The sequence below is a fragment of the Festucalex cinctus genome, chromosome 8 (assembly GCF_051991245.1).
Source record: "Festucalex cinctus isolate MCC-2025b chromosome 8, RoL_Fcin_1.0, whole genome shotgun sequence".
In the NCBI taxonomy this organism is placed as follows: domain Eukaryota; kingdom Metazoa; phylum Chordata; class Actinopteri; order Syngnathiformes; family Syngnathidae; genus Festucalex; species Festucalex cinctus.
Window position 1 is genome coordinate 22700961 of NC_135418.1, and position 22875 is coordinate 22723835.

General features: G+C 40.2%; 1 protein-coding gene across 1 annotated transcript in view; it reads left to right on the forward strand.

Annotated features, from left to right (window-relative positions):
* Positions 1 to 22875, forward strand: part of foxj3 (forkhead box J3) — a 97749-nt gene that overhangs the window by 54460 nt on the left and 20414 nt on the right. Inside the window, exons 3-5 of the mRNA XM_077530804.1 lie at positions 9378 to 9452; positions 13706 to 13789; positions 16038 to 16139. Of these exons, the coding sequence (XP_077386930.1) occupies positions 9378 to 9452; positions 13706 to 13789; positions 16038 to 16139 (261 nt within the window). The remainder of the gene's footprint in view (positions 1 to 9377; positions 9453 to 13705; positions 13790 to 16037; positions 16140 to 22875) is intronic.

The following is a 22875-nucleotide window of genomic DNA, read 5'->3' on the forward strand; positions in this document are numbered from 1 at the left end:
TGCTCAGGTTTTGTGTTGCCTTTGCCTATTGTCTGAGCTCTATAGGTTGCAAAATCCTTGGATTAAACTGGGATATTATTTATTTATATAAACCTGTGTTGCTTGAGTCTGGGGTTCACGCTTATCTGACCGTATTAGGATGTTGCTGAATAAGTGTGTACTTGTCGCATTATACACCGGCAGCCCGTCTGTCCTCGGGAGACGCATACACAGCCAGTGACCTCCACTGACACTTAAAGCTTTTCGATTCGTTTACTTCTCGTGCAGCCTGTTGCTCAAAATCCTCCCAACAACTTTTTGCTGCTAACTTGCTTCTTTAAAATCAACATAGGTCATCTCCTATGAAGCCAATTTCTGTCCTGCATGCATTGTCCTCATTATTGGTGCCTGTAAGTGAGAAATGGGTTTAATTTAACCAAATGCTCATTGTTGGGGGACATGGGGGGTTTGGCTTTGGAGGAATTTCCCCACGGTGTCATCTGCTTTTGCAGAAGTGGCTGTTGGGTTTTAATTACTATAATACCTCAGTGTACTGCATTAGATGACCCAGGGAAAAAGTTGGTGATTTTTCTTTTTTTTGTGTGTGTGCTCTAAGCTTTATCATTAGTCTTCATAGCACAGACAGGAACCGGATTGTGTGCTTTTATATTCACAGGTTTTATTAAAAGCTCATGCAAATGCTGGTGGCAAGGGCAGAGAGTTGAAAAGTCTGTGTGAAGTGTTAATATGAACCTTTGGCTTCTTTTAAAACTGTGGTTTTATCTAGAGTAGATGGTCGAGAGATGACGACGATGATGATGATACGCCAGCTAGGTCTGCTAGATTATGAAGAAAATATTAATCACAATTATTTTGGTAATAAATTAAATCACGATTAGGACGATCATTTAATTTTTGGTATAAAACAAGAAAATGTTTAAACGTAAAAAATATTAAGACCAATTGAAATCTTTGAACCACGATAATTATGCAAGTTCCTTTTGGATGCAACACAATTTAATAGTTATTTTTTAGTTATTTTTATTGTATTTTTTTTTTTTTTTAGATAATCCACTCTTTCAGATTGACGTCATTTTTACACACTCAAGTAACAACATTAATGATTGTTTTTCTTATTTATTGCATGTAAAATGTGCATCCAGCATCCATTCAGTGAGATTCAGATCATGGCGCTCAATTCTTTTGATCATACCTGGAGAATTAACCTCCCAGTCTCTTTCTTTCCCTTTTTTAAGCAAAAAAAAAAATCTTGCTTGCTGTGGACTTGCATCCCACATGCCTTCTTCCCACATCCCCTACAAATAGCCAGCGAATGTGCTACATTCCGTGGCCTCGGTGCAGATCCCCAAAGGCAGGGGTGTGCATTCTGTGTTGGTGGGCACGCCACGGGGTCCATATGAACAACCTAAATTTACAGTTCCGTTCTGTATTATGTGTTCGCTTGCGCTTTCTTTGTGTGTTTGCATTGATTTCACACACACACACACACGCACGCAAGCTACCCCATTACCACCAAGACTATCTTTCATTTTATCGACTATGGTGTCTTAAAAATAATTTTGCACTTCTCTCGGTTTGACTAAGTTTAATGCATTGACCACACAAACCCTTCATGTATCATATTGTGGTGTGCGTTTTGTCCTTTCAGCCACGTGCAGAACAAAAGCTCAATTTTGGGTAACTGAAAACAGGCTTTAATGAAAACTCCAGCCAGACTGAAGTCTTTCCAGAGCTCTGTTGTCAGCATTTGTGGGAGACACATTTTTTGGGGGGTTTATTGTCTTCGTGTATTGTCACAATATGAGCGGTTAATATTCACTACATGATCAATTCAAATGTAATTCTATTCTAATGCAAGTACATCTCAAGCTGCGTTCAGGTGAACATTATATTCAAGATGGATACTTCAGGGTTAATCCCCATTAATTCTTGCCTTTTTGTCTTTCCTGTACTTGTGCTAAATGGCCTCCGAGGGTTAACAGTTGCAGCACTACCTTTGTTTGTATACGCGCTGGCTAATGTGGTGTGGATGAAGTTTAAAAAAAAAAAAAAAAAAAAAAAAAAAAGTATTCCTGAACACCCATGTATGTGTGGACTAACTGGACTCTTCTGCCTGAGCTTGAATGAATAAAATGAGAAGTGCATTGTGGTCCACTCACTTCTGAGGTTGGCAGTATTTCTTTGCGTTTCAAAGAAAGCCTTTTTTTTTTTTTTTTTTTTTTTTTTTTTTTAATTTTTTAATTTTTTTTTTTTTTTTTAATTTTGTCCACATACTCAGCAGTGACACTTCTTCACTGACTCGGCAGATGCCAAACAGCATTCCCGAGCATTTTTTTTTAAATATTTTTTTAACTTGTATTTTTGAGCCTGTCTGACGCATCCATCTCCGCAGTGGTTCCAGTCTTTTATATCCCTCCATCATTCAGATTTGCTGACAGGTCAATTAGAGGTTGTGGTTGTATCTTCCAAAGTGACGGTGCTCGCAAGAATGTTTTCTTTGGATTTGGAGTACGACTCCTACGCGCAGTGCCTTCGTTCAAGATGTTCGACAGGGAAACACAGGTTGTGATCATTTCTACACTAAAACCCTTGTGCATACAGTGCGCTTTCTGTTTTAGGTCATTTCAAAGATAGATATTGTTAATACTGTATGTTGGATACTGTTTATTGGACAGCGTCATCCAAGCTAACAGAACTCACTCACATGGCATGACTTACTCTTTTTATTTTGGGATGTAAATGGATCTCAGGAATCAGTTTACTCTGCATATTTGCCTTTTATGAGCAGCTGCCGTGCTGGCGGTCATTGTAATGTTTAACCACTGTCTCTGGCACCGCACACCTCTGCCTGTTTTCTTTCCCACCACCTCTCAGTTCTTTGATCAGAAAGGCAGCAAATCCAGCGGCGTTTAAGTCCGTCTTTCAGGGGTTTAATCCAAATACTTAAAAGAGCACCTGTAGGTCATTCTAGAGCCTCAGCGGATCCCTGGAATGCTTGACGTAAACTCAGTAGAGTGGAACCTTGGAGGTCAACCACACTTTCTGGGACAATGTCAGATTTGTTGAGTGTCATTGTAACAATATTTGTTGACCTGTTTATTAGAGATATTACTAGTTACCTGTCGCCGATAAAAGATATTTGAAGCCAGTATTTTCACTAAATTTCAATAAACAAAATTTCTTTACATTTTTTTTTAAAGGAGCTTCCAGGGTAGGTATCATTTCTTATGAAGGTAACTGAAAATGTAAATAAATAGTTCCCTGAAATTAAAACAGTTCTGCTGTTATCAACAGTCATATATAATATATATATATATATATATATATATATATATATTAGGGGTGTTAAAAAAAATCGATTCGGCGATATTTCGCGATACTACATCGCGCGATTCTCGAATCGATTCAATAATCGGCAGAATCGATTTTTAATTTTTTTTTATTTTATTTTTATTTTTTTTATTTTTTTAGGATTCACACCTTGAGCATGGAAGAATGTTATATCAACGGCACATTAAGCCTTAATATTTTTATTTTAATGCTGTTCAAATGTGAAACAGATTGCAAACTGTTTGTGTACAGTGGCTCACGGTTATAAGCCTCAAGTTTTAGATAAATATATTCATACAAATCTTACAGTGTACATGTACAAATTTACTGATAGTATTTTCTAAATTTGAATGGAAAAAAATCGCAACAATCGACTTATAAATTCGTATCGGGATTAATCGGTATCGAATCGTGACCATTCGTATCGGGATTAATCGGTATCGAATCGAATCGTGACCTGTGAATCGTGATACGAATCGAATCGTCAGGTACTAGGCAATTCACACCCCTAATATATATATTTATATATATATTTTTTTTTTAAAAAGCCCGATAATCGAAAACTGGTGTCTCTTGCTCGACTTAACAAAGATCACTTTCCCATGTACAATATCATCGTTTTTCTTGTGTTATAACTGTCAACATACTGTTAAATTGGCCATATTTTACTGAAAAGCCAGAAGAGAGACCGGGTTCGCCACCTTAGTAGCTTCGTTACGACACGCGTATTCCAAAAGAGCAACCACATTCATATCTGGTTTTGTCAAAAAAATTGGCAGTTATCTTTAAAACCTCACACAGATCACTGACTCTACAATTTTGTCCTTCCTGTATTATTAGTATTATTATTCTCAACTTATTTTTCAATTAGCCATCTTGTACTTAACAACCAGGACAACCTTCGCTGGCCTTCGTTTTAGTAGCACAGAAAAAAAAAAAAAATCAAGAAAATGGGAAATGGAAAAAAACATTAAATGCTATACGTCAGTTCAATGCTATACATTACACAGTTCTCAGTCTGCATATTTTCAGCAATTACATCTAAGCATGTGCATTGTCATGTATGTAGAAACAAATCTTAGAATTCACTTAGCAGGGTTTTTAAGTTAGAGGTTCCCGCTGTCTTGCCTTAACATGACTTTGTGTTGGTTGTGGGATTTACTGTGTAATGTGTGATGGTTTTTAAACGCCCCCGCATATGTAATGTACAGTATGTCCAGGGGTATAAAGTTGTAACTTAGAGCACGGTGGGGGGTGGGGGATTTCATTCCCCTTGTTTGCCCCCCTCCACCCTTTCTCTCAAGTCCCTGGCACACATCCCGATGTCATAACCGCTATGTGTGCTTACATGTGTCTGTCCCATCGTGCCCAATCCGCTCCCCGGGCTTCCTGACCGCACGCCAGGGGTTGCTCGTTCGTCCCCCAGCTGTGAGGAGCCGGCTTCTGACGCGGCCTGTCCCTTTGGCTCACTCGGGATGTTTGACGTGCTGAGCGCAGAGGTCAGCCTGACCTACTTTTTTCCCCTCGGCGGCTCTTCTTGCTGAGCTCCGGCGCTCCTCGGCAGGGGAGGTTGGGGTGGCAAATGGGGGGGTTATGCGAGGGCGGAGCTGCTTACGCCTCCACTGCTGTCCTGGCGTGTTAAATCACCGCCATTTCTGTGGATGTGTGCGCACTTTTTTTTTTTTTCTTTTTCTTTTTTTTTTTTTAGGTGTGTAGGCGGCATCACACATGCAGACTGAGGTCAGATATGAAGTGCTCTGTGGGGGTTGCAGGTAGATGCTGGGCGGCACTTGTGCAGGACCCCTGCAGTGAGCACTGTCTGACTCACTTTATCTACCTTTCTCAACACTTTATGACTTCACTTCCCCCTGTCCTGGTTTTTAACATCAAAAGTAATGGATTCTTATACAGTATAACGTGCAGAGTTCGAGCTAAATTTTAGGTTAAGATATACATTAAATGCATTTTTGGGCAGAAGTGGTGAGTTTAACTACATTTCTTTGTAGCGTAGTTGGAGAACGTTGCTTTTTTCAACGTTTCCGTCATCACATAAAAAAAAGTAGCGTCCACAGAAGCTTCATTTCCCCAGGCAGTTCCAAACATTAAACGCATCCCTCCTGTTTGACGTCAAATACTCCTCCTGCTGATGCCTGACTTAGACGGTGTAGCAAAAGATACCCGAGAGCGGAAAGCGCGCAGCTGGAAATATGTGTACAGGTTGTAAATATGTGCATCCTGCATAACTTGATGCAGCTCTGCTTACCTGGCGTAGAGACCTGCTGAAATGGGATGTTGAACCTCGCTGGTGGAGAAGCTCAGTGTGATGCGGGTTATTATGTTATTTAGTTTAGCAGTGTGGTGCAAATGCAGAATGACTCCAACCCTGACACTTTTTATGACGTAGGGCTATAACAAAATTTGGTCGTTTAATTTCCCGCCTTCTGTTTGAGCAATCACTGTAGAGACCAACTGTTTATATTCAAGGTGAAGTCATGAAAAAAAATGTCAATTTTCAGTACTGCGGATAGGCGGTTCTGAAAATGGATGGATGGGTAGCTAAGCTTTCCCTTTCAATGTAAAATAAAAAATAAAAACAGTGGTGCATCAGCTATGTAACATTGGCCATTAACATAAATGGAGTGGTTAATGAGTGTTTTATTTTCAAATGTATTAGTGGCTAACTTGTTTTTGTACGTGTATGACAGTTAAGAATGTTAAAATTTAAATTAAAACCTGTACGATTAGTGAAAGTTTTCTCATGGAAACTGTTTTGACTCTGGAACAAATTATTCCACCTTGAACGTGCATTTTAATATGCCCTAGTGTTTGTATGATTCATTTAGAATGATTCTTCCCATTGAAATTTTAGCCCATATATGCACTTGGATTTCGTGTTATGTGAGTCTTCCACTCATTTCCCGGAATCAAGCGTTCATACAAAACATCTCATGCGCATGCACACCTTTGTGTGAAATGTATTTTTCGTCTGGAACAGACCAGTTGAATTTACAATAATTCCAAATTGAAATCTTGTTTCAGTTACCGTACGCATTTTTGAAATGGATTATCCGCGAAACCAAGGTTCCAATGTAATCTTGCTATGGTTGAGCAGTTTTGAAATGCGAGCACATGGACTGCCACTGTATCTGCGTTCATCAGGTGTATTGTCAACCAGTCCTCACTTTGCTTTTCTTCTCTCGTAGTCGCCGCTGTGATCTGTCATCCCTTTCTCCAGCGTCACTCCCATCAGCACTCTGCTGTAACTGCAATATTCTCGAGTAGCCCCTTTGTTCTGTTTTACTAAAAAATGCTTTCAGTCTGTCCACTTCGCTGCAAAAGCAGTGTAAAAAGGAAGCTCGATGGCGTTGGTTTAAACCTAAACTTCAATTGCAGTAGTAGCAGAGGCATACCGCGTCTGCTTGACCTAGCAAGAAGGTATGTAATGGATAGAACATACCTCTCTGCACAAATTTAGCAGGGTTTGTCCACCTGGCGTCACGTGGCACATGTTCACACACTTTTAAGACAAACGCGTTTCATACAGAGATAAAACAAATGTAAGTGTGCACGCTGTTTTTCAGCTCATCTGCCACACAGATGTTCCTCTGCTTTATACAGTAGGAGATGTCGGCTTTAATGAGAGCATCATATCTGTTTGTCACCATACACAAAGGGTCACCAACCTTTTGATGTTGAGAGCTACTTCTTGGGAACTGATTAATGAGAAGGGATACCAGTTTGAGATGTACTGAGATAAAAAAAAATGTGCTCAGATTACCTTTAATCGTGGAATTATTTGGGCCTGGCCTATTTAATCGGAAGATATTTATTCATTTTTGTACACATGAACACATTACAAGAAAACATAAAGATAATGACGTTGGGTTGGAGAAGTGGTGGTTAGACAAGCCAAAAATAGGGCAAAAGATGAGTTGCGTTCTAGGTGTCGTATGCTCTAAAAATGGGGATGATGAAGGGGTCCACAATTTTTCATAGGTACTATTGTGAGCCACATTGGTCACACAATTCCTAAACCAGTTGACATGACAAAAAAAGCCATTTTCATGTGTTTTTTATTAAACCAAAACAAATGGAAGTATCCTAATATATTCCTTGCTCAATTCATTTATATAAAAAAAAATCCAGCCTGGACAACAAGCCACAATTAAGTGAGATTTTGTGCATTTTTTTTTTCACATCAACTCATTGTTTGAGGTACTATGTTTGTCTTACATGACATCTAAATCCGCAAAAAAAAAAATAATAATAGGCATACTCACGCTGTAGGAAATGGTCAGAATAAGTGACAAAAACACTTTAGCGATGCGTGCATGTGATTGTGTTTATATTTGTGACATTAGCATCAATTGCATGTTGGTACACGCCATCCCAAATCTATTATTCATGCAGTGCACTGGAGCTTTGAACTTGAACTGGCTCACTCTCCGCTCGAGCAGGTATCCGGTGTTGGGAGTGAATTTTGAAGCCATGTTTAAAATGTCCTACGCACAATCCCAAAAATGAAAATTGAGATGAATTGTTGAGGAAGTGAATTTCTCTTGGTGAGCAGCTCTGCATCTCTGTAGGTGCTCCTCAAAACAGACACTTTGGGGTACAGTTTTCATTTCCCTTCCAAGCACAAGGATAATTGACTGGCTGTGAGGCTCTTTATGTTCTGTCGGGGAACACGGAAAGCGTCCTCCGGTTTGCATTGGCATTTCACAGCGGCACGATTGGCGGCATCACACAACGAGCCTGTCATTATCGTCCCTCCTGTGGTATAATTGCCTTTAGTGTTGAACAAGCGGCTCCCATCTCATGCGCTTGGGGGTCTCCGGCTCACCCGCCACTCTCCACTCATCTCCGTAAAACTGAGCGGAGAACCCTGCATCTTTTTTATTTTTTTTAAAGCATGACCATCTGTCAATAGTACTCCCAACTAAGTGGAGCGGAGGTGTGTGTGGGGCCGTCGTTTTTGTTTTTTTTGGGGGGTGAGGGGATGCTGTGTGGCCCCAGTGGCTACTTCAGCCCGCCTCTCCATCCCAACGAGACAGCTGGCTTGAGCTCACTCTTATCCGCCGTGGAGTAGCTTGTAAGCGTGTAATGAGTTAACTTTGGGATGATGATCTGCATAATTTATTTCCTGCCCCCACAGGGCCCGCTCGAGCATTAATTAATATCAGGCTCCTGCCTCGATCCCAGTGTGGGACTCCTCTTGGCTCCTGTTCTTGGCACGTGTGGAATTTGATATGCTATCATAGTAGATTCCACTTTTTGACGGGGAGGGACTTTAACCCATATGTACTGTTAATTTTCCATGTATGCATAGTATGGTCCGGGTCAATAACTCATAATAATTGTTTATTTATAATTATGTAGTAATATGTACCACAGTTCTTTTCAAAGTGTGTTAATAGGCTGATTGAATAATAAATAGGAAAGTAATCCTTCATATTTTTTTCTGAGTAAAGGGAACATGTGGTTCTTAAAAAAAATGATAATAATTAAAAAAAAAACACTGCTAAACATTCAGTTTTCCCAAAAAAACAGGGGGCTGACGGGAGAAAACATCGACAAAAAATATTAAAAGATATTTTTTTTTTAAAAAGGTCACTGTTGCATAAAAAAGGCACACATTTATGGCATGTACCATTTGATTCAACACTGGTAAATTGAACATTTGTTTCGGTATACACGGGTCAAATTTTACTTGGATTAGTCTCAATGTACACAAACTTTGTATTTACTTTTGTATGTTTGAGGTCACTTTACGAAAAGTCAAGATTTTAGTGTGAAAGAATGACATTTGGGGTTTCTATCAAATGTCAAATTGGGACAAATTTGACCCACACCCATTGACCTTATGTATGTACTGTATATGTGAAGAGTGAAAGCAGGTATAACACTTCTTCTCTCTGACAGCTTCTAAATCTAAACCACAAAAATTCAAGCCAATGTCTTCCTTCAGACTTGTTCTTTCTTGTAATCTGTTTTTGTATGTCCACTCACCTTTTACACCTGTCTTTCTTTGTTTTTCCCCCCCACAGAACTCAATACGGCACAATCTGTCATTGAACAAGTGTTTTCTCAAAGTGCCTCGCTCTAAAGATGACCCGGGAAAGGTGAGATTGGAACATTTAACCCAAGTGCACCTTGTGTTGCACATCATGAATATAATGTGCTTATATTGTAACCTTTTTGTATTGTTCTGATAAAAAGGTATAATTGTTGTTTTTGCTATGACATTTGTTGTGAATTGTTTTTATGGACCTTATGGTGGGTTGTTAGGGCCCCACTAAAAATATATATATATATTTTTTAAAAATAATAAGTCTTGGATTTACAAGAATAAAGTTGTGATATTTAGAGAAAAAAAAAAACTTATTTCTGTGCAAAAGTTGAAGAAAATGGATAGATGGAATACTACAACGTTATTATGGGTTTATGACTTAAAAAATCTGTTTCTCGTAATAATCTGACTTGTGTCTCAAAATATTAAATACTTTTTTCATAAATACGAATTATTTTTCTGGGAAAAAAAAATCTTCCCCCCATATATATTAGGCATATTATTCAGTATATAATCCTATTTCTGCAATATGATGACTAGTTGTATTATAACAGCATTGTTCATGTAAGAGTACGACTTAGTCGTTTCTAGAATACTTGAAAAATGGTTTTTCTCTCTCAGGATTGACTTTTTTCAGAAATGTTTCATAAAAAAATGCCACCTTCTTACAAAAACAGACTTTTCGTCATAATTTATTGCAGTTAGACATTAGCTCACATATTACAGTTATTTATGCAAAATGTAGCTTAACCCCCAATATTATGACGTCAAATTTTTACTTGAGAAATTATCATATAACACATTAATTCTTTTATACGACAATGTTATTTTCACAAAATTAAGACATTATTGTCGTAACATTCCGAGTTTCAATCTTTATATTCTGACTTTTTTCTTGTAATGTTTTTTTTTTTTTTTTTCCCTACTGTAACTGCTAACAATTCTTTGAAATTCCTGCTGTTGATCTCATCAGAGATCAATAAAGTGTAACCTAACCGAAAATAACGTGTGTCTCATAATGAAAGAATACAAGTAGAGGAGCATGTTTGGTTTGTACCAACAGCTGGCAGTAGTCAACCTCCTTTTTTTTTTTTTTTTTTTTTTTTTTTTTTGGAGGCGCATATCATGTCTGTGTTGGAAAAATGTTAACTTTGAATCCCTGCCAGAACCTTGAGAGTAGAGAAATGCATGGCACGCTCTTAATCTATTAGGAACCTGCCTCCCCCGCAGGATTGCATTTCATATGTAAGTCGAGACTTTTTTCTTTTTTTTTATTGGACGAGCTCAGGCAGCCGATGTGGGTGAGGTGAGAAAAAGTCAGACTGGTGGAGACCGAGTCGAAACAGGGTTTAAGTAAGGTCGTTTCCAAAATGGTTGCATCCCCTAAAGCATTCAGCTCCAATCTCCTCCTCCTTCACTCATTTTTCTCGCTAATGTTAATTTGACATTTGAATCTCAGTGGGACCACCTACTGTAAGGTTTGCGAGCCCGTTTACTTTGCCGTCTCTTGTGACATCATGCTAATAATTAGCCATCATCCGTTGAGGTGGTTCATGACAGTGCAGCCTATATTTAGTTCCGTGCTGTGCATAAACTGTAGGTCTAATCGAATGGATCCTAACCTACATTTCAGCCCGGCGCTATCTGAGCCTTTGCTACACATGCCGGGGAAAAAAAAAAAATAGGCACAAATAATTACCCGCTCCACACACGCACACACACACATGCATGGAGAGCTACGCCTGGCTGTGTACTAGAGGATGGGGACTGAATGCTAATTTCGTGTTTTGCTGTAATCCTCTGATATTGACACTCCTGGGAGCTGCTCCACTAAATACAAAATAATCTATTGCTGTATGGATCCCATTCCAGATGCACGGCCAACGTGCTCGCATCCTTAATGTTTAATTTGGAATTTTCCTCACTCCCTTCCCCAGCATCCCCCCCATTCCCTTCCGCCACCCCCCTCGCGCACAAGACAACTTCAAAGAGGCGGTAGCTGCTCTTGATATGTTGCATCAATATTGTAATGTGGCAGGAATATGAAAACTGCTGCTCGGATGAGATAGGAGAGGCAAAGTCTGCGTCTGCCAGTCTGGGAGATGCTCGGGATTAAATGCTGCTCGTTATTGTGCAAAAAAAAACACCACCTGACTGCATGTAAATCGTTCATCGTTAAGAATCTGGTCAGTTGTGTGCAGTACAGATGAAACTGGATGCAAATCTAAAATGACAATTATTGACAATTTCTATCCTATTAAATGATTGATCAACGTGATTTCTCATAAATTTGCATAAAACTTTTTTTTTTTTTAATGTATTTTATCTATTTTGGAATAAGGCGAAAGCAACCAAATTTGGAAACAACACAATTACTTACTACTGTACAGATGCACTGTAAATAAATTCAAATACTCAACAGGAAAAGAAAAATTGGTTCAATTCAAAATGAACAAAGACAAAAACAAAAATCAAACAAAATATTTCAAGCATCATTTCAATTTAAGTTGACAATATTCACAAGACTCTAATTCGCAAATTTAACTTGCTTCAGCTTTTCAACACAACTTGTCAACACGAGCACTTTTATCAAGTTGTTAGTTGTTCCTGCTTTCGGCTTCTGACTGAGCTCTGTCAGCTACTCAAGATTTTGCTGCTTAATTCATATTTCACAAATGCAATAATAATCAGAATACCCTGTTTATGCTAGTGTGGCTGCACATTGCATAGATAATATTATTGTAAATAAATTAAATTTAATGCCACATGGTATACATGAATTCTTGTAATATTAGGGTGTAATTTCTGCAAAATTACAACTTTTTCATTGTAATATTGCTCATTTTGTCTAGAAAGTTAATGCTTGAAATCCTACAATGTTATTTTTGTTGAGAGCCACTAGAGTAGATGACATCATTCAAGTTGATATATAAAAAGGAGCTGTGTTTTTACAGGTGATCTGCAAGTTTTATGATAAAGCAGTCGTTTTGTTTTGGCTGAAGAGAATATGGCGGTTTGTGCTATGTTCCTGTGGACCCAACACTATGTTGCAGAATATTTGTGAATAATTTAATGGCTCTTTATATGTTTTTCTCTTTTCCTGCCAACTCTCTGGGGGTGGGCGTCGGGGGTGGGGAGAGGAGGAAAAAAAAAATGCAGCAACTCTCTCTTCCCACGAGGGTTAACTTAAAGTGTTCTTCCCCGCACTAATTAAAAGCAACGGAGCCCAGCCCGGCTTTGTCTGTGCGACTCCTCGTTTGGAAACTTTGCGCGCATTATAAGACGCACTTGGATTGACTGCGGTGACAATGCGTCTCACCTTTATCAATCTTGTGAAATTTCTAATGAGGCTGCTGCATTTTTATCACAGTTGTATTCTCTCCCCCCCCCCTTCCCTTCCTAGCTTGATTGCGCGTGTGAATTATTCTCAACCCCTCTGAGGAGCCGTTAATTGACCCCAAAAGCTTGGCGCACATTAAAACATATCATTTCACATACACACACCCGGCCCCCACCCCTGATGAATATAGTCCAAGCTGTGCCGGGGTACATGAGTTGTGAAATAAATTTTTTTCCCTTTAACAAGGGCAGGCCGTTGTGTACGACGCTATTATTTTATGGATACTCACTCGGCTTCTCTGGTGGACGCATCAATTATTCTCTCTGCTGGGGATGTCATTTTAAAAGGTCCTGATCTCACTTTCTCTTGACAATTGAGATTTTTTTCTTATCATGAAATATTAAAAATACATTCAAAAACCCGCACAGCCTTAAGGTGAAAAATATATCAATTTATTTATTTTTTTTAGCAAGTATAACGCTTCTTTGCTTTGGGCTTAGAGGAGGGAAACCATCGGAAAAACTAAATGAAATGCAAAAGATAAATAATGCAGGCTGGGGCTGGAGAATGGCGTCCTGCAAACTCCCACCCCGGCCTCCTCCAGTCAGCTCGCGCCGCTCACTCCTTGATCAGCCCTCCTCACCTCGGCCGAGGCGGCTCTTCCTCATTTCCCGGCCCGGGAGCCACCTTGGCAACGGTGCCACGCTCACCTGAAATAGAGGAAGTGGAGAATCAAGGAAGAGATTCCAGCGGAGGAAGCCGGGAAAGTGATTGTAGGGCTGGACAAATGAACAAAATTGAATCGTGATTCCCATTTTGGTTTCTCACGATCATAACAGCATTGTAATGGAAGAACATACTGATTATTGTTTTTCCAACATTGGTCAAGTGCAAATAGGGAAAATCATTTTTTTTTTTTTTTTTTTTTTTTTAAATGAGCTGACAGTGCTCTTCTTCCCCCTCAGGGCTCTTACTGGGCTATTGACACCAACCCAAAGGAGGACGCCTTGCCAACGCGACCCAAGAAGAGGCCGCGGTCCGGAGAGCGGGTGAGTGTGAAATGGGAAGAAAACGCTCTTTGTCATCATGAACTCTAATCTAGCGTCCCCAACACTTATTGAATCATGGCACATATCACACATTACAAACATCTCAACAAAGCTATAACAAAAAAGTATACAGCGACAACATTCCTAACTCACAACACTCATATCTCACCATGTTTGTTGGCTTCACTAATTGACCCGAGTGTGCAGACCTCAGAACAGGGTTTGCAGTATAGTCAATAAAACTATTTATAGACCAGTAGCAGAACTTAGTCTATTCTGCTACTGAGCGGGAGCTAGTGTAAATCCTTTTGGACTGGAGTAATGTGTTCTGATCCCTTTGTTCTGGTCCGAACCCGAGCTGCAGCTATTTGATGCACTTTTGAGGGAGTCCAGTCAGAAGACCGTTGCAATAATCAAGTGTACTTACTGGAGATAAAAGCGTGGATAAGCGTATCCTGGTTTGATTGTAGCATGCAACCCTTCACTCTCAATAGGTTTTTAAAAAAATGTTTAGTTTCTCCAAATTCCGCCATAAATTTGCCATTTCGTCTTGGAGGTCTATTTCCAAAAAACTCCCCAAAAAAACAACAACAAAAATAACACCCCACAACTGTAAAGCCCATCTATTGTCGTTAGATAATGTCGGTGTACCTAATAGTGTCCTGTGACTGTATTCTATTCCTTTTGTCTCCTTCCTTTCTCTCCCACTCCTTCTCCACACATACACACATGCAGAATTTATGTAACTGCCTCGCGAGCCTGTCATGAAGTAGGCACCTTATTAATAAACGGTGCCCGAGATAGCCATTACACACATTATTATCTGCGCCTCCTCCCTCTTTTATTTATTTTTTTTACGAACATCAATTAATGCAGAGCACTACTCTGAGCTTTTGGCTTTTTAATTATGGATGGTCCAGCGTTACCACACGGGTTTTTAAGGGAGCCGCTCACATTTGAACTGGCCTCGGGGCGTCAGCTCAGCGCTGTGGCCTCCATGTGGCTGACCACAGCCCATCGGGAAGGGAAGCCAGAGTTTCGGGGGCAGATCTGTGCGCATGCTACTCCCATTTGTCCCAACCACACATTATTCAAATATTTCAAAAAAGTAATTAAAAAAATATTTCGCATACATATAAATGTTTAATTGTTGTCTTTGGCAAATACATTAATAAATCATGTATATTATATATGCAAATAAATCTGCCTGGCACATTTTGACACGGTATTAAAAATCAATTTGAAAAAGTTTCAAAAATATATTGAGTCATATTTTGTTTTGTTTTGTAAATATAATGAAGTTACCCAGCCAGCCACACATTGACAAAATATTAAGAGAATGAATGGATGGATATATTTTATTTTAAAAACAAATAAATTGAAGCATAAACATATTGGGCAATTTACATATTTATTGTGATGAATTTATCATTGTTTAATTTTGCAAATATATATTGATATTTTAAAAAAAATATATTTATATAAAAAAGCAAATACACGTGCCTGCCAAACATTAACATGGCATTAAAATTACATTTCAAAATGATAATGTACGTATTTTATTTAGTACATATATTAATAAATGTAAATGCGACTACATACAATATATAATATTGACAAAAATTTGGTCATTTCATTTTTATTCAATTAATATGTTCATTCAAATATCCTTATTGTTAATCAATAGTACAAATCAAAATTCAGTGCATTCCACATATTACAGTATGTATCACACAATGCACGTTATTTACGATGCAGCCCTTGTGTGCTTGTACGTCGGCATGGCACAAAAGAAAGTGACGCGTGTCTGTTCAGTCACCCCATCCCTCCCCCTCCAAGCAAGGAATTCCATTAAGAGTCTCAGACAGCGCGAGTGAGAGTTTGGGAAATCTCATTTAGTGTTTATCATGAATTAAAAATGGTATTGTTGGCAGCCAATCCTCTTAGCGTAAGCACTTTTTCGGAAGGGAGCCGGGCACGCCGGAGTTATCTTTGACGACAGCGCGCGCGGCGTGGCGCGCTTCGTGACGACGACGACGCGCGTTTTCGTCGGTGGGAGGTGAGGTTTGGGGATGAACGCCGTCTCTTGTCCTCCCGCAAAGAAGCGCGCTTGAAATGTGACCTAAATAGAAGGCACGTTCTTCAGGATGCGAACAAAGGCCAAAAAACATCAACCTGCTTGTGTTTTAATAATTGGATTATGTTGGCTTTTATTTATTAATTTCCTCTCTCTCTGCCCCCCCCACAGGCTTCTACGCCATACAGCCTGGAGTCGGAGTCTTTGGGGATGGAGTGTATGATCTCTGGAAGTGCCTCTCCAACGCTGGCAATCAACACTGTGACTAACAAGGTACTACAGGCGGCCCTCCAGCCTGCAGCTCCCCCAACGTGCACCTGGCTACGCGGATGCACCCTGACCCCGCCCACTTTGCCAACCACCTACTGCAGTTTCCCCGCAGAGAGCGGAGCACTCCACACGCACACACACACACCCTCACACATGCCTAAAGCTTATCCGCAACCCACACCAAAATACACGACGAGGTGCACGGCGGCACCTGATTCCTGCAGCCTCCTGTTGTGTTGGCAACACGATGCCCGCTTGGGTGCTTTGTAACATGAAACCTGGCCATCCGATATACTGTACGCTACACACACGCATCTGTTCACAATACACTTGAAATGTTCCCGTACGGTTGACCAGCTAAGACAAGTTACCAAACTAAGATCCAAAGCTTGCCACAATTTTTCTACTGGTCCGTAAAAATAGTCATAATAAAATAATAATAATAATAATAATATAAATAAATATAAATAATAATAATAAGCTAAAAATGGATTTGCATGAACAAAGTGTACATGTGAGAAGCAGGCATTATTTTTTGACTACTTATGATTGTCATCCTAACGTTCCATGCTGTGACTGAGCGTGTACGTCGCTTTAAAAGGTGAAGCCTGGCCTGGTGAGTGATGTGGGAGACCGCAAATGACAGTGTAGGGTCAGTTGTTGTGAGCTCAGTTAGCGTCTGGCTGTGAACTAGTTAACCATTAGACAGCCGGTGTACTGTCGCAGCTGCTTGTGAATGAATGTGCTTGTAAGTGATTATTTTGTTACAATTTGTTCATTAAAGCGATTGAAAGTGCACGATACGTTGTGACGAGCAGTGATAGGCTATATTACAGTAAATTAGCAAACATTAGCGGTGTGCATCTCTCCAATCAGACAATTTGATATGTAGGCTATTTCAATACATGGCATGCGATACGATTCAAGGATGATTTATTATAAGATGTAATAATGATTCAGTTTTGTTCGATTCATGGGATTATAATTCAATTCAGTTTGAGACAGTATGATGCAATGAGTTTCTCATCATTTTACAATATGAACTTGGCAGTAGGTTGGCAGTAAAGGTGGCATTTCTTTCAGATAAATTGTTCCAATAAAAGACAATTCAATACATATTTCTAGGGGTGTTAAAAAAAAATCGATTCGGCGATATATCGCGATACTACATCGCGCGATTCTCGAATCGATTCAATAATCGGCAGAATCGATTTTTTTTTTTTTTTTTTTTTTTTTTTTTTTTTTTTTTTTTTTTTTTTTTTTTTTAGGATTCACACCTTGCGCATGGAAGAATGTTATATGAACGGAACATTAAGCCTTAATATTTTATTTTAATGCTGTTCAAACATGAAACAGATTACAACCTCTATAAGACTGAAATTTCAGATAAATAAATAATACATTTTCATATAAATCTTACACTCTACAAGCGTACTGATTAGTATTTTGTAAATTTGAATGAAAAAAAATCGCAACAATCGACTTATAAATTCTTATCGGGATTAATCGGTATCGAATCGTGACCTGTGAATCGTGATACGAATCGAATCGTCAGGTACTAGGCAATTCACACCCCTACATATTTCTATATATTGGTGTAGAGCGAAAGTGCTACATAAGCGCACTCCATTTATTTGGTAGTGGATTGATTCCATGCACACATCTTTTAAATTAAAACCAATTTTCCTATTCAAAACAGTTTAGCTAGATAACATAGATGCATTGTTTGTTAGTTCTGCTTTTCACTAGACACATTAAACTTTATCAAGCAGTCAAATGATAAAAAAAAAAAAGTGGCATTCTCTGCGTTTTACACTCTTTTCTCCAATCTCACCGCCATTGCGCCAACATATTTCTTCTTCCCTTGACCCCTAATCCAGCTGACATTGGATGAAAGGCGTAGATTTCAAGTCTCGTTGAAGTAGTTTGAGGATTATACGGAAAAATAGATTGGCAGTACCCAATCGGTCACACGATAAAATAGATGAATGACATGTACATGACGTGACACACAATAGATGTAGCAGCACATGGTTGGGGGGTGTTTCTGAAATGCAGGCAAAAAAATTGACGTTTTATGCGTCCAAAAAAAGCTTTGGACCACTCGCACATCCGGGCGTAATGCTACAGAGACGGCGAGCTGTTACCCGCGAGTGTGCCATTCACTCTGAAATTGAAATAGGCTTTTTAACCTTAAGCTCTCATCCTCTGGGCCCAGTGGGGGCAGCTCTCAGGAGTACTTTTAAAAAGCCTACAAGAGTCACTTATTCATTTGCAAGCGAGCATTACCAAAAAAAAAAAAAGCGCGTACAAGCATGCAATCCTGTGTGTATGTGTGCGAGTGTGTGTGTGCGACAGGAGCCTCTTAAAGCTCCTGAGTTGTGCGGCGAAGGGCACGGTGTCAGCGTGTGTTGTAACTTGTGCGCGCATGCACGCCAGAGTATGTTAGCAAGGGTTTCCACTTGTTTTGACAAGCACCACGTACAAGCATACATGCACTTTTTCATGATTCTGTCTCCTCGCTCTGCCCTCGTGACAGTTAAGATTCCCGTCCATCTGTCGATAATGCAAAAACTCAAATAACCAAGATGAAATATCTCAAATCAGTTAAAAAATCTAAGCTATTTGTTCTTACAAGGCAATTTTGTGTAAGAATATTCCACTTGCATCAAGTATTTTTTTTACTCATCCTTATTGACATTTTGTTACTGGGTATGATTAAGTTTAGCTTATATAAATATAAATACGCTAATCTTAAGACCTTGGTGCAGGTTTTGCAAAGTCAAATATTTCTGTTATATCGTCAGATTTGACTTAAAGTTCCTTTAAAGTAGAAATAAATGTCTTGTAAAGTTGACACACTGCAGAGAAGAATGTTAACAACCCTGCCTGATTTGAACGATTTAACAAAGTTGAAAAAATGAGGCATCACAAATGTGAAAAATAATACTTTTGTTTCCGCTCTTATCAAATAGCTGAGAGCGTGGAAAATGGATCTTACTTCTAACCCCGGGTTTTCACTGGATGCGGTTGCGGTGCGGTTGCGGTGCGGTCCGGCGACGCAAGCAATTAGATTCCATTCATTCGAATGGTGCAGTTTACACCGCTTGCGGGTGCGTTGCGTGTCGACTGCGGAAGGCCTGCGGCGTGCCGCAAGCCTTCCGCAAGGATAGACCTATTTTCTATTTTTGCCGGACGCCGCAGCGGTAGGCCTCCGGCAAATGGCAAGCTAGCACAAAACACATCGAGCGGGACAGGAAGACCGAGGCAGTTTCAAAATAAATTTCCGGTTACCTTTCAGAATAAAACACTCGCCAGCTCCTATTTCGCAAGTTTTTCAGCAAAACGTGACGTGGGCGTCGCCGGGCCATGTGCTCATTCACGGTTTAGACACCAGCGAACATGGACGAGGAGAGGTTTATATTGGAGGTGGAAAACCACAAAATAATATATGACACGGCACATCCTTTTTATAAGGACTGTAATGTATTGTGAGTTTGATGTTCGCGATTGCTTGTTGTGCCCGTCTCGCTTGCCGTACTGAGCGGCAGCCGGACGCGGAAGACAGAAATAAAGAGTGGACCCGCACTGACCCGACTCTCGTTATTAATATACTTTACAAGGACAACCAAAAAAAGGATGCTGCATGGAATCTCATATCTTTCTGCTTCTCTGTTGAGCAGACTTTCTGTATGTTTGTCGTATGCCACATGATCGCGCGCGCGCGGTCCCGCGAGACACGTTGGGAAGTGGGCGGCGACGGAGCTGCCGGACCGCAGCTGTGCGGAGCCGGTGTGGATTGACAAAAAAATTGACCCGTCCGGAGCACGCAGTCAAGACGCACCGCACCGCAACCGCACCGCAACCGCATCCAGTGAAAACCCGGGGTAAATCGTCTCGTCTTTCGACTTCAAGAGGAGATAGCCGCAAAGCTAGCGCGCAAGCTAACAAGCTTGGGTCTAGTTCTAATTAACTTGTTAGCGACGTGATAGTAACTGATGTGGACAGAGGTGCTCCAGTTTTTGTATAGTGGGAGAGGGGAGCCTCATGCCGGGGTCCAAAATGTGTCCCAAATGTGCACAACTAAACTAAAATGGTAAAAAATAGTTACATTAGTTCTTAGTCTTTGCACATACATTATTTTCAGCATTTATCATCAAACTTGGTTTTATAAACAAATCACTAAATTCACTTTAAAGTTTAAAATGTATAATCTATTAATAATATCATTTCAATAGAATACTAAACCTATTACTTTTTATCTTGTTTTTATTAAAGCCCAGTTTTTGCAGTTGATAGCGAGCGGAAATGGACAACAAAAGACTTGTTTTGTTGCTTGCTTCACTTGTTTTTTGTTTTGTTTTTTTGGTTCCCGCCATCGCGATAAAGGCAGTAGGAGACATGGACGCGCGCCGTGTAAAAAGCTTGTTTCTCACCGTCTCAGCATTGTAAACACACTTCAGGCAGGCCACGCCTCTTTCGGCGCGGCGTGCCAAGCCACAGGAATTCCCTGTCTCTGTTTTTCTCTTGCCTCTCTTTCTATTCCAGTCGCTGTCCCTCATTCCCGCCTTCGCGCGCAGACCAATGGCAGACGTGGAAGGCACCAGCGAGAATCTCTATTATTTCCGCGGGCCGTCGGGCATTCCACTCCCTCTTTTTTTTATTGTGTGTGTGTGTCTCTCTCTCTCGTTCTTTCTTGTAGACACACATAGTAGACGCTTTCACGTTTTTCCTCTCCACTGAAGTGGCCATCAACATTGGCATGGTTGTGAGGAAGCTGTGGCACAGAGGTGTGATGATGAAGGCTTGGAAGTCTGCTTAGCCTTTTTTTTTTTAACCCCTTTCTACTTGGTGTCATCCTTTTAGTCAGGGGACACCTACAAGTAGTTCAGCTTTGATATCCCAATGTCTCTCATGTGCTAGATTGTAACCTTTTGTACAACATGCATCTAAGAATACAAGTAAGACTTGTTTGGAGAAAAAAAGAACATACCAATTATCGATTTAAAAAGCTGATTAATTAAAAAATGTATATAATGCATTTCAGTAGGCATCGATTATATGCGGATTTTCACGATTTGCGGGCCATCTGGCTCCCTATTTCCTGTGAATAGTGGAAGACTTGTTAGCTGTCTCTAGAAGATTGTGCTGAACGATTATTCGATGATAAGAATGATTGTTCTGTCCCAATATGCACAGAAAGTGTTTAAGGGCTGACACTGGGAACATGCATGCTTTTAATCGGGACAAATTTGAGCATTCCTCCCCTATTCACATCAAATTCAGCGCATACCTGATTGCCAGATGTCTGTAAAAGATTATCCTGAGTGATTATCCTGTGGTATGTCAGGGCCAACAATTGTACATGTTTTAAGTGCAGTACAACACATGCCGACACTCAATTTTCGCATTTTCCAACCCTGTTCGGCTGTCTGTAAAAGATTATCCCAGGTGATTGTCACGTGGTGTGTCAAGAGTAATTTTTACGATAAAACAATCTGCTGAAAGAGCATTTTTCAGACCAGTTATCGGATATCCCTGAATTATTATCCTGAGGGTTTTTTTGTTTTTTTTTTGGTAATATTTGTATTTATATTTCAACCATTAGAATATGTCATCTTCCCGATTTTTTATTTTTATTTTGTTGTTGTTGTTGAGTCCAATGATTGTCCTTCCCCTTTAGCTGAGTTGCCTTTGTCCATCAAGAAAATTTTGGACCCTGGGTCAGAGTCTTTTAGTGATGTCCACTTTTCTTATGCCAGTCACCGTTCTAATACTGTCCCACAATACATTTCACTGTGACAAGCAAAATAATGTACATAAACACTTTAGCATACATTAGGGACTAGGGCTCCTCATCATTTATAGGTAACGCTGACCTTTTTTGAAAACCAAAATTCAGAACTATGTGCATAACAGGGGGTGGAGATTGGGGGGGGGGGGGGGGGGGGGGGGGGGGTTGTCCAAGCTGTTGTCAAAAAACTGAGTAACCAATCGGGGTCAAATATATCCTGAGTTTTTGATCCCGTGGTGTAGCGTGTGATGGCAGTTATTTGTCCTCCCTGACTGGCTCATAAAACAGTCAAGGCCAATAATCATAAATAGTTGAAGCAGGGTACACTGAATTTGAGCATTTTCCCAGTAAAAAACGGATCTGTTTTTTTTTTTGCCTGCACTGATCAAGTCGTACGTCCAAAGATAGCGATAATCGGGCCGAATATGAGCGTGTATTCCGCCGTTTCTCCCGCCTCTCACAGGTCAGTCTCGAGACTGCCACATCTGGTTTGGAGGAGGAGACTATCTCACCATTCTTGTGTGTGCGGCGTGCTGCCATTGTTCATCGTGGAAGCGCTTGCACGAGCTCGCATGTGCCTCCGTGTCATCCTTTCTGGTGCAGAAATGTGCACGCCACATGTACTACGTGAGTCCATGTTGCGTTCTCTGGGGATCCTGCCGAAAACCACGAGATCGGCAAGGTTTTAAAATAATCACACTTTTACGGGGCGAGCGGCGTAAGAATAGATTGCGGCGGGCGGGCGACTTTTATGACTTCACTCCGCATAACATTTATGTTTCGGTGCACCCTGTTTTTGATTAGCATGGCGAGGCTGATTTTCATTGAGTTCCCCTTCACGCTAATGAACACTGGATCTGAGCCCACACTGAGCGCAGGGAGGCTCCAGTCCCCTAATGAGCTCCTCTGTCTATCCTCCTCTCCCTCTGTTCCTTGAACCTTGTT